A 17,592-nucleotide genomic window follows, 5' to 3' on the forward strand; every position below is an offset into this window, starting at 1 on the left:
TGATCGGCGCCGGGATGTTACTGTTTGCTTGCTGTGTAGTCTTATTTGTTTCTGCTTCTCATTTCAATTCTCGCCCTGGTGTAATAAGTCGCCGTCTTCCCAGCCATCATCCCCGTATTGACAAGCAAATGTCACCCACATTTGATTGACATCCGTTGCTCCTGAATGCAAAAGTATGATTTACGAATCAATTCTATTTGTTTATTTAAAGCCGTTCTTGTGTGTCTTATATATTTGTTGGTGGGATAACTTGCCTAATAGCTACTCCGGGGGCTTTCCATTAATGTTATAAATCCAGGCTGTTCCTTCTCCTGTTCGCCACGGCAAATGGGAGCCCTTCTTTCTAATATTTTGCTTATGTCCCCCCTCCCCCAAGACACATGCAGGAGATGTGCTCTGAAACTTACAGGACTCTTTCTATATCTTAGGAAAAGATCTTGCTCAGTACTTTTGTGAAAGCTGCTTGCTTTATCTGAAGACTTTTGAGGGCATCTTGACAAGTGCTTATTTCTCGTGCATGTAGTACCTTTAAGTAAATGCAGCTTAGGTCAATGGCTGAATCTCCTGAAAGGTTGCTAGAACTGTAAGCCTGTAAATAAGAGTTCGTACGTACACACTCACCATTTGCAGCGTTAGTAAAAAGAACCACCCCTCCCCCCTCTTATGCGGTGGGCATGTTCATTTAAAATCATAGAGAAACGTTCTTTGTCTCTTCAACACACCTTACTGTTCTCTGGGAAACATCTTATTTCATTTTGGAAGGCTGGTGAGGAAAACCATAAGGTTAAAAAAAAAATCACATCTACCATCTGGAAAATTCTAGAGGGCTCTCCTTATGTTAAAAGTGGCATTTTGAAAAAACACCTGAAACGCTGATTGTGGGTGAGCCATTAGAGAAATACTGTCGACCCAGCCACCCTCCTTTCAACCTTCAACTGCACCCTCCAACTGGGGCTGCAGGCAGTGGGGAAACAGGGGACTTAGGTGTGACTCTGGAGTGCTGAAGGCTACAGCACGTCTGTCTCACTCCCCACCCCCATCTGTCCAGCGAGAGCGCCGCCATCGGCTGGGCTCAGCAAGGGAGTATTCAGAATCTCACTGTTCATCCATGTGCAGAGAGGGGGGGAAGAAAAGAGAGGCCGAGGGGGGGAAAAATCCCACATTGTCAGAGTCATGCCAAACTCCCTTTGAGTGGGATGAGCAGAGCAGATGCCGCAGTGAGATGCCAAAGCGGCTCCCCTTCCTCTGCGCCTTGGGTGCCTATAAATTGCTCCGGCGCGCGTTTGTCAGCCTCCTCTTCTCCTGGCAGGTGGTACCCAGGCAGAATTCTGCGTTCAGCCTCTCTCGCGCTCTGCTCCCGGCGGTGAGGCGCTCGCCGCTGCTCGCCAGCCCCTGCGCTCCAGCCCGGGGCCTCCCCGAGCCGCCGGTGCCCAGCGCCGCCTTTCCACGCCCCCGGGGGGCGCCTGGCCTGAGCTCGCGCGCCCGGCGCGGGGTTTTGGGGATGCGCGTCTATTAGAGTTCTGGTGGTTGCCAAGGAGGAGAAAAAGAAGAAGAAGAAGAAACAAAAACAAAAACAAAAAACAAGGCAGGAGGAGGGCGATCCCAGCGAGCGAAAGAAGAGGAGGCAGAAAAAGGCAACTTCAGACGGAAAGTTGGTGCGAACTGGCGCAGTCGGCGAAACCGGCAAAGTCGATCGCGGGCGGCGGCGGCGGCGGCGGCGGCGGCGGCAGAAAAGTGTGAGCGGCCCCGGCGAGCGCGAGAGGCGGCGGCGGCTCCCTGCCCTCCCGGGGGCCGCGCCGGCGCCGGCGGCAGCCACAGGTGCGAAGGGGCTCGCGGGCGGCGAGGGGGCGCCCCGAGCACCCCGCCCCCTGCTCGGGGACTTGCGCTCAAGTCGCCGGGCGTCCGAGCTCCCTCCCCAGCCGCAGCCTCCGCTGGGGGCAGCGAGAGCGGGCGAGGAGCGGCCGGCGCGCGCCCGCCCAGGGGACTTGGGGTTCGCAGGGGGTTGTTTTCGGCTCTGACGAGGTCCCCGCCCAACCTTCAAAATTTTGTCCAAAAGCAGACAAGAGGATCGCCCCGCGCTGAGCCGGCTGGTGGGCAGCAGGAGGCGCCTGATCGCCGCCGGGGCGCTGGGGGTGGTGATGGTACTTCTGCTGGTCATCCTCATCCCGGTGCTGGTGAGCTCGGCCGGCACGTCGGCGCACTACGAGATGCTGGGCACCTGCCGCATGGTCTGCGACCCGTACGGGGGCACCAAGGCGCCCAGCACGGCCGCCACGCCCGACCGCGGCCTCATGCAGTCCCTGCCCACCTTCATCCAGGGCCCCAAAGGCGAGGCAGGCCGGCCCGGGAAGGCGGGCCCGCGGGGGCCCCCCGGTGAGCCCGGGCCGCCGGGCCCCGCGGGCCCCCCGGGCGAGAAGGGCGAGCCCGGCCGCCAAGGCCTGCCGGGCCCTCCCGGGGCGCCCGGCCTGAACGCGGCCGGGGCCATCAGCGCCGCCACCTACAGCACGGTGCCCAAGATCGCCTTCTACGCCGGCCTCAAGCGGCAGCACGAAGGCTACGAGGTGCTCAAGTTCGACGACGTGGTCACCAACCTCGGTAACCACTACGATCCCACCACGGGCAAGTTCACCTGCTCCATCCCGGGCATCTACTTCTTCACCTACCACGTCCTGATGCGCGGAGGGGATGGTACCAGCATGTGGGCCGATCTCTGCAAAAACAACCAGGTGAGCGCGGGCGGGCGGCGGGGAGGGCGGGGAGGGAGCGCGGGAAGGTGCCGGCGAGCGGGAGGGGACCCCGGGCATGGGCGTGGGAGCCCGCGGAGGAAGGGCGCGGCAGCCGCGCTCCCGGGAGCCGAGAGCCAGGGGCAACGCCGTTCCACTCCGGGAAGGCTGGGGTCGCACGCCAAAGAGCGCCCGGCGGCCTGGAGAGGGTGGTTCCCGAGCCCAGGACCTGCACTTGGTGCGCGCGACCCTCGAGGGGTGGAAGCCGGGATTCGGTCCCCGGGACAGTTTGTGCACCGCGGGGAGTCCCGGAGCAGCGAGCGACCCCCCGGCTGCGGGGTCCTCAGCCGTGCGGGGTCACTGTCAGGTCCTGGCGGGGACGGGAGGGCTGGGGGAGCCAGGAGTGGGCATGCCACGGTGACAAACCCGGGGGAGAAAGACCGGGGCCCAAGGGAGAAGGGAGGGGCGCGAAGGAGTGAGTCCGAGCCGGGCGCGTCCAAGGCCGAGGCAGAACCACGGGGCCGGCGGTCGCAAGGTCCCTGCGGCGTCCCAGACCCGGGGAACTCACAGATAGTCAGATTCGAGATGCCAAAACTCTGCTTTAGATTTCAGCTGAAGAAGGGGGAGAGGTAATGAGTGCTGCTAACAAAAGGAAAAGTTGAGACTCTGGGTTTGTGTCATAAAGCACGCTCGCAGACACAGAACCCAAACTCCACTGGCTGGAGGAGGAGGGCGCACAGGCAGGTGGTCGGGAGGCCGGGCGGAGGAGCCCAGCCCCGGGGCTCTGGGCCTCACTGCCAGCGAGCCCCAGGGCGCCTGCGTGAGGGTCTTTCCAACCGAGCCTTTTGCTCACAGGCGGCAGTGGCCTTGGCCTTGACTGTGGAATAGCCTCAGATCAGCCCTCGGCCAGAGGACCTGCTCTCCTGAGCCGAGACGATCGGCGCTGCCACAAGGGCCACTGGTCTGCAGTGTTATGCTTGGGGCCACTTCCCCGTTTGCTTGAGAAATTCGCGGTCATTGCAAAACCAAAGCGTGTCCCATCTCTTCATCGGGGGAGGAGAATAATTTTTGTAATTACCTCAAAGTGTAATCAGACCCTCTGCAAGCGCTGAATCAGCAGCCGCTGGGGGAGACCTTGCAGCCTGCAGTCTGGGTTGAATGCTTGGGCTTCAACTTTGCTTATTGGGTGGTCCAGGGAGTGGCCCCCCTACCCTGCCGTGGCCAGTTGTGATTTTACAAGGGCTCTCCGGCTTCAGGTCACTTCTCCCTTGAATTCAGACCTTTCTAGCTATAACCCAGGTTTCTATTAAGCAACATTAAAGCAGAATTTATTCCAAAGTCCTAATTCACAGTGTCAGAATTCTTCCAAAGTGAAAGACAAATACCCTAAACGTATAAGACGAGGACAAAATATCCTGTCCCTCCCCCTTCCTACCACCCCTCACTTCTAAAGGAATTCAGAAGTAAATAGCTTAAGGGACCCTAAGGTCGCATAGAACAAAAAGAGGAAAAATGGCCACCAGGAGGCACTGACAGGGTTGTTTATTATTAGTTATTATGCACGAAACTAATATTAAGATAAATAAAAATTATTCACAGAGCAGTGGGATAGTTATAGGTAAATGGCTAAAAAGGCCATGACACATTGTACCAAAATAGAGCTATTGTGTCACCCTAACAAAATGACTTGTGAACAACCTCTCAGCAGGCAGTGATGAGACACCCATTTATTTACAAATTGGCTGTCTTCTGACTCAAAGGTTAGGTCTGGCAAATACTATCAGGCTGGAGAGATTGTTTTTAGAGGGATTAATTCAAATAGAATAAGATCCAAGTTTTATCAATGTATCAAAACACACTTCTTTAAGTATCTGGAAATTGCAACTGCATGAAAAGCTAGGGAACAGTACATTTAAATTAGTTTAAATGTTGATGCTGAGGCCCAGGTAAAGATTCCAAGAAAACCATTCCATATATGTGTTCTACGTGCATTTTGTTTTTTAAATTATTTCATTGTTTGGAGTGTAGCATGCTTCTTTGTACCATCCTAGCATGCACATTCTATGAGGATGGGGTGGGGGGAGGAGGAAAAAAAAAAAAAGGCACAACAGCTGACCTTAAAATGTATAATGCTTTTCATTGGCATTATTAAGCTGCTACTTCTACAAAAGGGGAGCAACAAGTTATTCAGAAAAACAAATATAGTAGCAAACAATATATTTTCGAGTTCAGCACGGACTGTTTTGCAAAATGGTTTTTACAATATTACTGTTAAGGAATTCTATATCTAGAATAGAACTGTTTTGTAAAGTCTGGTCTGCAGGCGTTGCAAATGAGAAATCTTTAAAAATCCTTTTTTAATTAACGTTAAAGAAAGAGTTCATCCTGGATTTTCAGTTTTGCTCTTGTCTGATCACTTCTTAGATGGCAGGCCGTTCCCCCCTCTGAGCCGACCTAATTTGTTTTCATAAAACAGAAACTCAGAGATCCATGTCAGCGTAATGTTCTATGGATTAAGTGGATTTGAGAAGCACAAAGAAATTAAACTAAAAATGCAGTTCGCTCTAGGATAGAGGAATGCCTCTGGACCATAACCATATGAGAACCATTTTATGTATGCTTTGTGTTTGAATGCAGGATCACAGATGGAAACATCAAAGGCCAGTAAATTAACCTGACACGCCACTTAACCTTTTGTTTATGATTCCACAGAAGTACAATGAAAATGAAATTATGAGAGCATCAGTAGCGATTAATTAAATTAGCAAATGTTACCATAAATATTGTCTCTAATGATAAAGCCTCCCTAATAAGATAATGCTAATAAGGCAGCATGACCTATGACATCCTCACAAACACAGCACTAAAAGGACCACGCTTCTCATCTTCCCCATAAAACCATCAACCTAAATTTAATCTTACCATGTCTAAAAAGCCCATGACGGTGCATGTTAAAGGCAAAAGTTGGACTCAAATAACTTTCCGTAGAGACTGGAAATATTTTTTTAAATGTTTGTATACATTTAGCAGGAAACCTGAATAAAAAATATTGCTATTTGAATCCAATCACTGTAACACCACGCTAATAAGCCACTCCAATAAAAACTAAAACTGGCTGAAGGTTAGAACCATACAATAATTAAAGACTAGTTTTTACTCTAAGAATCCATTAGTTGTGGCACCCGTGAACATGAGGTATATTGGAAACCAGACAGTCTGTGGGCTGTCATTCATTGAGTAGCAAGATTAATAAAATGCCAAATGAATTATCTTTTTAGGGGCTGTGAGACGTGCACTAAAGATCAGCAGAATCTAAATAGTTAACTTATAAGATGGAAAGATATTAGAGTACATTTAGGTAGAAATGGGTATATCGGGCTAAGGAAAGGATGCATCATATCGTCAGAGAAAATGCTGAAATCGGTGTACATTTAGCAACCTGAAAATAGCCTCCAGGGTGGATGCATTACTTTCCTCAATAGTCTGATGGCTTAAAGGAAGAATTGTTGGAAGTTACTGGGCTGGATACTACAGCTTGAAATTTCAAGTCCCATTATACCTTTAGAGTATGATCAGGTGAGCAGACATACGAAAATCACGCAAAGTACACTGGAGTATGGCAGGTATTTAATTGGGAGAGTCTTATGGTTAAAATCTTAGAGAGTCCCTTTCATTAAAAAGCAATCACACTGGCTTTATCCAACAAAGGAAGTGAAAACCATAATAAGGGTAACCTTCCAGTCTGTGGGATCATAATAATGCATTTGCAGGTTTTTGTGGTAACACCTACTGAATAAAAATGGTAACAATTTTGTGGGCTTGTGGTTATATCCCATGGAATAAAAATTGCATTATATATATATATATATAAATCAAGTGATTTTAATGAATCCCAGTTCCCAAATGCCCTCATGTAGAAAACAATGTTAAAGCATAATACCCATAGAACTTAATACTAAATACCTAAAGCACTAAATAAAAATGTGTGCTTGGTTATTAATCATAGGTGAGAAGTATATCATAGATTGATAATTAATATATTACTAACATAGCTAATTAGTATTTTATATTTTAATTTTTCTCACCCATTAAAAATCCACACATTAAAAAAAAATCAGGTCCTAAGAGTACTATTCTCCTTGTAGATTTTTTTTCCCTGGGAACTAATGACTAGATGAAATTAATGAATCAAAGCATCCAACTCCTATAAACTAGTGATTAATTCCTAGGAAATATTATGACATTAAATTGTATTATTACTTAATGGTCAAAACAGATCACCTCACTAAATTGGTGTATACATTTAAGTCAGTGCTTGTGAGCATAATTATATTTTGCTTTCATTTTATTAGTGTCAGCACAATGTTAAGCAATTCTGAATCTTTTAAGCCCTTTTCTCCTTTTGCTATATGATATCCAGAAATAAATTTTTAAAATACTACTCAAATTACTTTACAAGTTCAGCAGTGTCAAAGAGTCTTCTCCTTTTTTAACATTTCAGCATTAATGTGAGAACATACCACATGAAAATTTAATTTGAAAACCAATCATTTAAATTTTGAAAGAAAGGCATGGAAATTCTTGACTTATGTCTCATTTCTCTCATTTTGCCAAGTGATAAAATCCCACATATTGCACCCCAAGTCATGCATTATTACATAGTGCAGGTTTACAAAACCACTAAATCACTTGCTGCGTTATTCGGAGAAATATCATTACAGTGGAACAGAAACAAGCCACAAAGTAGATGTTTTACTGAAATAAATCAAGTACAAGTCTGCCTATTGAAAAATTTTTTTCCAAGTCAGAATCAAAATACAGCTAAACGGATATGAAGCCTAATTGGAGTTGAGGATGTGACAGAATGTCCATATTACTTGATATGATGGGCAACTGGACTGTTTGCAAATGTCTGTCAGCTCACTAATGAGATCACAGGCTCAACCTGATAGGATTAGAAGCAAATCTCCATCCTCAAAGCAAACCACACATTTAGAATCACCTCAATATAAAAGGGTATTCAATGAGATCATTCAAAAAAATTTAGAAATTTTAGAGACTTCAAATTTATAGAAATGTAGTTCCTTCTATAACTTTTAGATGTGTTGAAATTAAATAGCTTATTTACGTACACACATCACAATTAAGTGATAAAAAGACACAAATAGAAAAAAGAACTCTGAAGACTTTTAAACCAACGATGTTTCAATGAGTTAAGCTTCGGGTACAGGGGCTTTTCCTTGAATTAGATTTTGAAAGCCCAAAATCAAAAGGTTTTTTTTTTTTTTTCTTTTCTTCCTGTATAGTGGAGTTACAGGAGTGGGATTTCTCTGAGCCTGTACGTACCGTGGATCTCAATTTTCTAATAATCATGGGGACCAACAGAAGTTTGGATTGAACTTCTGTACTCAAACAGCTGGTTAGGACATTGCTGCTTGGCTTAAATTAAAATGCAAAAAATGACCATTTCAAGAAGTGATTGGGCACAGAGTTACAAGGAATTAGAAAAAGGCATGATTTAGGAAGAGAATAGAGTGGTATGCATTGTTTACAACATATAGTAAAAAGAAAAACAAAGACTTAGAATCACCTTCATGAAAGCACTATATTCTCCTTTCCAATAACATAGTTGAAACTGTTACAAAGATATCCTCATAAAGCCCCAAGGCCAAGGTGGACTTGGTTGTGCTAAATTCAGTGCCATGGCAAGCCAGTCAGCTTATGATGCTGTGTGAATGGCAAAAAAAAAAAAAAAGAAAAAAAGAAAAGAAAGCCTGAGAATTCTCTCTTACAAATTCTAATTCTTGTCTGTTTCACGCAGGTGCGTGCTAGCGCGATCGCCCAAGACGCTGATCAGAATTACGACTATGCGAGCAATAGTGTGGTTCTTCATTTGGAACCAGGAGACGAAGTCTACATCAAATTAGATGGTGGGAAAGCCCACGGAGGAAACAACAACAAATACAGCACATTTTCTGGATTTATTATCTATGCTGACTGATCATGCAAAAACTAAGCTTATTACTCTGAGTTTGGACACTGGATTCGTATGGCTAACGTCAGTGAATCGAGGACCCCAGGGGATGCCAGATGCGGGGCACCTCAGCTGTGTGTATGTGGGGGAATTCAAATGCTACCTGACTCACATCTGTATACTCAGAAACATTATGTAAAAAAAAAAATATTAAAAGCAAGATAAGCAGATGTTGATCCACTACCGCCAAAGCAAATACTCCTTAATTGTTGGTGTCTGTGTGAATGAAGTCCTATATAGATCACAAATTTTTATAGAAAAATCTAAGACACTGAATTATTTCTTCAATATATATGATCCTTTGGTGTACTGTGATCTCGCTGCTTTTATCCATACGTCAGCTTTGGTTCTTGTGAGTTTACCTGCTTATTAGGCTACTCGGGGTCCATTCATAGTGTGGGGAAGAATGATTTTTACCCTGCAGGAGGAGGTCTCATTGACATAATCCTGCTTGTCCCCAAAGAAATTGTTTGCCTTGTACTCCTGTTAACTTTAGAGCTAGACCTGGGAATGATTCAACTTTAAGCCTTAACCTGGAATTTTCTGGATTTGAGGGAATTCCCAAGCCTATGATCATGTTTCACATTCTTTTTCTTAGGAATCTTCTTTCCTCTCTTTTCGGGTGATAAGTCTTTAAAAGTAGAGATTGAATTTGTATCATAGGATTACTCTCTAAGTGTGTAAATGTGTAATTACGTGTGGTATTTAGAGAATCCCCCTGTGTCCGGTTTGTCAATTGAATGCATTTAGGTTTACTTGGAAAGTCAGAGAAATTTATTCTTTGGTGTTAAATCAGACTGAGGCTTTTGCCTTCTTTGGAACAAAAGATTATTCATAAGCCAATGCATATAGGTTTAATTTGCACTGGTGCATGCGTCACCAAGGGGACACTAAGTAAGGCCTTCAAATAGTTACTACAAGTCATGGCCTGAGGTTATTTCAAAAGGAACGATTTCACATATAACCAATACGACAAGAAAGTGTATATATTTTATACAAATACCTGCTACATATATATATGTATGTGTACATATATATATGTTAGATGAAATATATATATGGCTTCAGACCGTAGGCACAATGGCTGTATAGCCCCCAAAATTTAAAGAAATGTACGTGTAGGCACACACACAAACGTGCATAAGTTATTTGACTTATTTTGGATTGAAATATATTTTGGAAGACAGAAATATATGGAGTAGCAAAATAGTTTAGACGACTTCTAAGAGTTATCCAGAAAGTTAAATTTTATTAGGTTAAAATGCCCCAGAAATCATGTGTCTGTAAATTAGGTCTGTGGCTTCTTTGTTACCATATGCCAATCAATACTTTCACTGCATTCTGTGGCCAACTGTTACTGTTAGGACTGCAGAGACGAAGTAGCTGTCCTTTGCAGTGTTTATGAATTATATGCATTTGAATGAGCGATTTTTTTCTTTTTTCTCAGGTGGACTGAAGCTGACAGTAAAGTAGATTTTGAGAGTAGTGCAAATCCTTCCTCTCTGGTTAAAGTACACTGCCAAAAGCCATCTCTTTAGTCTAAGAAAAAGATTTAAAATGCATGTTGATACATCCTAACTATCAGACAACTTCCACTATTACAATGAAAAATCTGTTCCACTCTCAGGTGCCTTTGAAGACTCTTTGAGAAGTAGATTTCAAAAACAGATTGAAAAATCTGCCTGTTTTACTGGCGAAGGACATTTGCATTTTTTCATTTAAAGGAATTAGTTTGTTCTGTTTGGCTCATTCCTCTTGGATACTTTCTGTTCTAATACACAGAAAGCTTGATCATCATTGATCCACAGAAATATCTTTTATTTAGCCAACCTCAACTTTCCAAAAGAGTTATGCCTGGTGTTCCCATCTGAATGTGCTGTTTGCTTGGTTTAAATGCCTTGGTCTGAGTAACTCTCATGATTTATATGATTAAAAACATGTAAGCCCATTGATCAAGAACAATGACTAATTCTATTTGGCCTTTCTAATATGTAAGATAACTCATAAAGGAATTGCAGTGGATTTTATTTCCATTTAACCATATGTATTAATCAAAGAGGAATTAGCCGTTAAGGGTTTGGAGATTTTTTCTTTTTAGGTAACAAGTCATAGTAAAGGATTCAACCAAAAGATTAGTTTATAAACAGCAGAACACATCAACTAAGAGTTTTTAAAAGGCTTTATTTACACAAAACATCAGGGCTGGGTATCTTTTAAAGGGTTGGCTCTAGAATCAGACTGTCATTTCTAATAGATCTGACATTTTCTTCGGATAAGTAAGCATTATTTTCTCTGTTCAGGCCCAAGGAAAGACAAATAAAAGATAAAGGAAATAAAGGGAATATTTATAAGGCAAACACTTCTCTTTTTTTTTTTTTTGCATTCTATATTATTAATTAATTAAATTGTGGCCTTTGTTATTATAAATGTAATGATTCATTAAACTATATTATGTAATATATTTTGACTTTTATGACTGAATTTTTATACTTGACTACTATGTTATGTGTTCATGTCCCCTTCTACCAATTTTTCAAAACACAACAAAATTTATAGGAAAGCTGGATACCAGAAAGCCACAGGCAACAAAACTGATTTATTATCAGTATATATATAGATAGGTGAACAGCATATAATTAACCTTCCACAATATTTTTACCATTGTGAATTGGTAATTATATTACAGTATCCTTTGAAAAAAAAGTCTCAAAATTTAACTTCCCTTGCCGCAGAAGCTATTTTGAAGTGTCATATTATTCATTAAGCATTAATTAAAGAACAGCAGGATAATTAGTAGAATTATCATTATTACAAGAAACATTAGATTGCTCCAGAAAGGGGTAATTTAACTAGAAACACTTTAAATTTTTTCATGGAGTGCTGGTGATAGATTAAGAAAACAAAACAAAATGAAGCAAAACTCCACTAAGGGGACATAGACTGTAAATCATTGTTTGGATATGGGTACTTTTGTCTTTATTTTGTTAAGGAAAAACAATAGGGCTTAATTAGGCTCAGTAACTCCCTAAAGGTACAGATGTAATAGCCAGTTTCTGGGAAGGCAAAAGTCTTCTAATTCTCATAAAAAGAAATGCTCTGTCATTAGTCCAATGTAGCTCTGATTAATATCGCACAGTGGGTTTGAAATCACTGTCTGTTCCCTGCAAGCTTTATACTCAAGGTATGAATTCAGAACAACCATCCTATTTGAAAGTTAGCCATTGCTTGGGGTTCTCTATCAGTATCTTATCAAGTGCAGCCTCAGTTATACCTCTAGACAACATTTTAGGAACAATGTTGGTAAGTATATGAGAATAGCCGTGACCTCCGTATTTCGTCAGCCGATGCTTCGTATGTATGTCATGGGCCATCAGAATTCGATCTTCATAGCCCTCATCCACCAGAAGACGTACCCTGTGAAAAAATGTTAACTCATTATATGGTATCGGTCTCACGTTTACAATTTTCAGGGTGCTTTAAACTTTTTCCTCATAAACCTATTGTGTTATCATAAAGATACCGTCTTCCCTTGCGGCACGTGTCCTGGGAGACCCTTAATAAATATTGTGTGGTGATGATAAAGCTATTACCGCGTCCTAGTAGGAACATGATCCTTATTCCCTGCTCACAGAAATCCGTAGCTGGTGATATTTATGACGATGCCTGGCAGTCCTGCATTAAAGACAGCTTCTAATAGGATGTGTCAGTTTGAATAAATGGCCACTTAAGCATTTTATTAAATAACTTTATTCTGGAATTGTACCCAGCTCTCCATTCTAAAATGCCTCGCTTAGTCGACCCATTTTTCAGATTTCATTCTCTCTGTCTCTCCTTTTTCTCCTGGCAAATAAAATCAATGACTGTTCGTGATTAAAATAGGGAAACAAAAGGAATCTTTGTACAAGTAAAACATTCTGAGAGTAAAATCAGTTGGTTTGAAAATGAAGGGCATATGATGAGCTTGATAGTTATTTTTTAAAATTGATTTTATTGAAGTCTAGTTGGTTTACAATGTTGTGTTAATTTCTGCTGTACAGCAAAGTGACCCCATTATACATATATATATTCTTTTTCATATTCTTTTCCATTATGGTTTATCACAGGGTATTGAATATAGTACAGTAGGACCTTGTTGTTTATCCATCCTATACATAATAGTTTGCATCTGCTCACCCCAAACTCCCAATCCTTCCCTCCCCCACCCTGCACCCCCTTGGCAACCACAAGTCTGTCCTCTATGTCTGTGAGTCTGTTTCCGTTTCGTAGATAGGTTCATTTGTGTCATATTTTAGACGCTAGTCATTTTTAAAAGGTCAGTTACGGTCCCTCTGCACTAGTCCTTTTGAAGCCGGTGGGAATTCTGACTTAGTAGTAGTCTGGGAGCATTGGATTAAATTGGCCAATAAAAATTTACTCTTTCTTCCTTCCATTTCATTAAGATTGCTCTAAATAATGAGCTGTTCCTTTAAATTTATAGTCAGTTGACTACAGAATGGCTTCCCGCCTATTGTCTCAACATCTCATCCTCTTGGCTTTGTTAAGTGCTGTCATCTGTAATGCGAGCCGGTCACCTCCTGACAGCCAGCATCTGCACAGGTCTGGACCCTGGGCAGTGTCTGCCGTGACTTCCATGGGTCTCTGATGGCAGGAGGTGCAGCTTGGAGACCGTGGCCGTCCTCTGGCATTTTCTGTCTTGTCCTGTCGATCCCTAGATTTCCAAATGGATCTAGATGGATGGGCAGCGCCTTCCGCCAAGGGCTAATTATCTGAAAGGTATCTTTTTGGTTTCAATAGCATTTCTCGGCATTCTAGTGCATGAGTCATACTTAATAACTACTAGGGCAAGCAAACTGTGGGCCACCACATCAGAAAACTCGAGCACAAAGCCTTGCCCTCTGAGAACATACATTTTGAAAGAAATTATGCTTAAAGATTAGATCTGGTGTTTGCAGGCCAAAGGAATGCCAGAAAAGAGCCATCCTGGGTGTTCTGTCTAGAAATCTGCATTCACCTCACACGTACCTCACGTGTGTCTTAAGAGTACTTAGAATGCTAGCTCTGCCACCATCATTATTTGCTTCTTTCTTTCTTTCTTTCTTTCTTTCTTTCTTTCTTTATTTTTTTGGTGTTTTTGTTTTTATTTATTTATTTATTTATTTATTTATTTATTTATTTATTTTTGGCTGTGTTAGGTCTTCGTTTCTGTGTGAGGGCTTTCTCTAGTTGCGGCAAGCGGGGGCCACTCTTCATCGCGGTGCGCGGGCCTCTCACTATCGCGGCCTCTCTTGTTGCGGAGCACAGGCTCCAGACGCGCAGGCTCAGTAGTTGTGGCTCACGGGCCCAGTTGCTCCGCGGCATGTGGGATCTTCCCAGACCAGGGCTCGAACCCGTGTCCCCTGCATGGGCAGGCAGATTCTCAATCACTGCGCCACCAGGGAAGCCCCTTTCTTTATTTTTATTGAAGTATAGTTGATGTACAATAGTATATGTTACAGATGTACAGTATAGTGATTCACAAGTTTTAAAGGTTATACTCCATTTATAGTTATTATAAAATATTGCCTATATTCCCTATGTCGTACAATATATCCTTGTAGCTTATTTCATACATAATAGTTTATACCTCTTAATCCCCTACCTCTGAATTCCCTATATCCCTACCTACCCTTATATAGGGGTAGGACATTATCTGCCTCTTTAAAATTTGTATAATGTCCAAAAGTCCTGATCTGAAGTTACATTTGGAACGAACTCTCTTTAAGGGAATTATTTAAGGCAGTTATATGATCATTTATGAAAAAAGAGAAAGATTTGACAGATGCATGCACAGTGCTGAAACTTAGTGTGACAAACCTTGATCCGCAACTGAAAAGGAGTATCACCTTACAGGAAATTTTAGGGTACACTTTCCCCTGTATATTTTCTGAGCCTTTCTCAACATTTTTGTCTCTTTTCCTTGTCTGAGAAAAAGAGACATCTTATTACTGCAGAGGCACATTTGTGTAAACAAATTCCTGTAAGAGGCCTGTGTCATATCCTGAAGCACAAGGTCACTGAATGGTGCAGTAGTGAGGAAAGATACTCATTTCAAAATGGGAACCCTTAGAGCTCATTAAGTCAAGAATCTGGAGACTAGTTATCTCATGAGAAAGAATGTTCCGGCTCTAGAAACATAATTATATCCTGACTATCAAGAAAACTGCCTGGTCACTCCTAAAATAAGAGATCGTCTCACATGCTGCGCCATTGTGTGGAAGAACAGTATTTAGAGAGAGACCGCCAGAAGGAAGGAACCACTACAGATGAGAAGACAAAAAATCACAGTAATTATAGAAATACAAATGAGTTAGTGTTTTGCAAACAAATATTAGAGAGAGACTACAAAGTGTGAAAAGGCAGAGATATAATAAGATTGAGAAATGGAGCAGAAGATTGAAAACAGGTGTTAGACACAGAATTTCTGGTGCTGAAAACCAGAGGTAGGCAGAAACGTGCTTCTCTGTTCTTGCACTTCAAAGCTTTACTGAGGCTCACTCAGAGAAGGACTGCTGATGAATGACGAAAATCAGGTGCCCAGGAGGTAGGGACAAGGGGATACACACACAACCCAAAATTCATTTAGTAATTACCATGAGCTGTACTTGAGTCCAGGGACTTAATGCATGGCTTTAATTTACAGAGATTAAGGATGCATACATACACAGATACATAGATATACACACATGCACACATATATATATACTTTTTGATGTATTTCCATACATCTAGAATGTTTACATTTAGCTCAATGAAAGCTCATATCTCCATAGACCTCCCTCTGCAGATTCCCTCTTTTATTCCAGGTCTAGGAGTGTCATGGAAAGCACAGGGGTGGAGAAGATACGGCTCACTGCCATATACGGGCTTAGAGAAACAAAGTAGGTCCTGGGAGCAAACTTCCTATTTCCAAGATGAATTGTAAAATGTATGTTGAGGGCATTCATCAGGAAATCATGGTTTTGAGGTCATGAAAGATGAAAAAGGTCTATACAGCACCCCATTTTAAATTCCAGAGAATATTCACGTCTGAGTATGGTCCAAGCTAGTAGGGCTCTTAGGAAACCTGTTTGCCTGTATTGAATGGTACTCCTGGGCAAGGAAATTAAAATCATAAAACAAAACAAACAAACCAACCAATAAATCTGTTTATCAAAGAACTGGTTTGAGTAGTAGGAAAAAAAAAAAAATGCCCTAGCGATTCTGGTCAGAACAGTCAAAGCAGTTTGCTCATGTAGAGCTGAGCGTCTCCATATTTATATACAAAACTACTGTAACATCAATCAACTCTCTCTGATGATATTAAACTTGAAGCCTATTTTACTGTTAATAAGCTCATCAAGGAGGTGTGCCAGGACACAGGGACAGTAGAAGGCGAACATGTAAAGATCGACTTCCCGGGGGAAAGACCCTAAGGCTGTCTCAACTGTGGCCACTGGCTCAAGACCTCCCCCTCAAACCCAATGTACATGTGTTCAACTCCTGCTACTTGAGCCTCACAGTTTCTGGACATCACTTCTCCGTTCCAGTTTGGCTTACTCCCATTCCAACCAGTTTTCTACAGTCAGGACCCTGTTCTGCTCCTTGTCATCATGGAGAACCAGTTCCACTCAACCTTCCTTTTCCCACTCTGACCAAGAGTTCCATCCTTCTACTTTTTCACTCACCTTCTTCCACTATCTGTATTCACCCACTTGCTTCAAGCATCCAGGGATTTGCCCCTGCTATGTTATTCCTGGACATCTCTCCATCTCTCTCTACACTTTCTTCCCTCCAGCTTGGACCTCGTGACCCTCATCTCAACCCCTCTGTGGTCCCCCCAATATCAACCACGTTTTTCAGACAGAATCCCAACCCTCAAGCTCTCTGTCTCCATCTTCTACTTCTACTCACAAAACTTCTTTGGTCCTACTACCAAAACAAAACATTTTTTAGGAAACTACTCACCAAATCATGCACATTGGTGCCGATAGACAGTCATGCAGTCATGATGTCTGGCCTCCACTGGGTCTTCCACACAACAGTGTCTCTCTCATTCATTCACCATCCACTCCCAGCCTTCATCCTCCTCTACAAGGTCCTGCCCTGAATCCATTCCTTCCTTCTCAGGAGATGACCATGTCTCCTTCACAGGCGCCCTAGAGATCATACGGGACCATCTGTCCTCAGTTTCCTGTTCCTCTCACCAAAACACTGTTCCGCACTCACTCCATTACCTGCCTCACCTGCACTCATTTCCATGGAGAAAGTATACTTCCTTTCAACCAACTTCCTATTTGCTGCCCAGATTCCATCTCTTTGTCTCCTTAGGAGCCTTCCTCTGTATCTCTTACCTGTCCAGATTTTTTTTAGGTTAACATTGACTGACCACTTCCATAGTCTACCCCAGATACTCAGCTAAAAACTGCATATTTATTTCATATAAATTCTATAATAACCCTGTAGATCAGGCATCACTTCCCTGGATTCATTCTCTCTGTCTCCTAACAAAACCTTCCTTTGGTCTTGTCTGCACTTCTAGCTCCAGCCCTCCAGCCCTGCTTCCCTTTACTATCAAGCTTCTTGAAAGAGTAGCCTCTGTCCTCTTCGTCACCTTCTACTTGTTCCTCAAGCCTTTTCTGCCAAGACTGCACTTATTGACTGAAATAAAAACTTCCTGGGCTTCCCTGGTGGCGCAGTGGTTAAGAATCCATCTGCCAATGCAGGGGACACGGGTTCAAGCCCTGGTCTGGGAAGATCCCACATGCCACCAAGCAACTAAGCCCGTGTGCCACAACTACTGAGCCTGTGCTCTAGAGC

At 43.0% G+C, this 17,592-nt stretch overlaps 2 protein-coding genes across 2 annotated transcripts in view; one reads left to right on the forward strand and one right to left on the reverse strand.

Annotated features, from left to right (window-relative positions):
• The first annotated feature begins 1,498 nt into the window (after positions 1-1,498).
• C1QL3 (complement C1q like 3) lies at positions 1,499-10,927 on the forward strand. The gene is made up of 2 exons (XM_007196523.2): positions 1,499-2,726; positions 8,545-10,927. The coding sequence occupies exons 1-2, from the start codon at positions 2,139-2,141 to the stop codon at positions 8,722-8,724; spliced, it is 768 nt and encodes a 255-aa protein (XP_007196585.2). The 5' UTR covers positions 1,499-2,138; the 3' UTR covers positions 8,725-10,927.
• The window catches only part of PTER (phosphotriesterase related), a 67,564-nt gene continuing 60,890 nt past the window's right edge, over positions 10,919-17,592 (reverse strand). Inside the window, exon 5 of the mRNA XM_007196416.2 lies at positions 10,919-12,171. Coding sequence (XP_007196478.2) covers positions 11,961-12,171 — 211 coding nt within the window. The 3' untranslated portion in view covers positions 10,919-11,960. The remainder of the gene's footprint in view (positions 12,172-17,592) is intronic.

The sequence above is a fragment of the Balaenoptera acutorostrata genome, chromosome 3 (genome assembly GCF_949987535.1).
Source record: "Balaenoptera acutorostrata chromosome 3, mBalAcu1.1, whole genome shotgun sequence".
NCBI lineage: Eukaryota > Metazoa > Chordata > Mammalia > Artiodactyla > Balaenopteridae > Balaenoptera > Balaenoptera acutorostrata.

Coding starts and splice junctions, on each gene's coding strand:
- C1QL3 (XM_007196523.2), top strand. CDS start 2,139: ATGGTACTTCTGCTGGTCATCCTCATCCCGGTGCTGGTGAGCTCGGCC. Junction 2,727..8,544: donor ATCTCTGCAAAAACAACCAG/GTGAGCGCGGGC, acceptor TGTTTCACGCAG/GTGCGTGCTAGCGCGATCGC.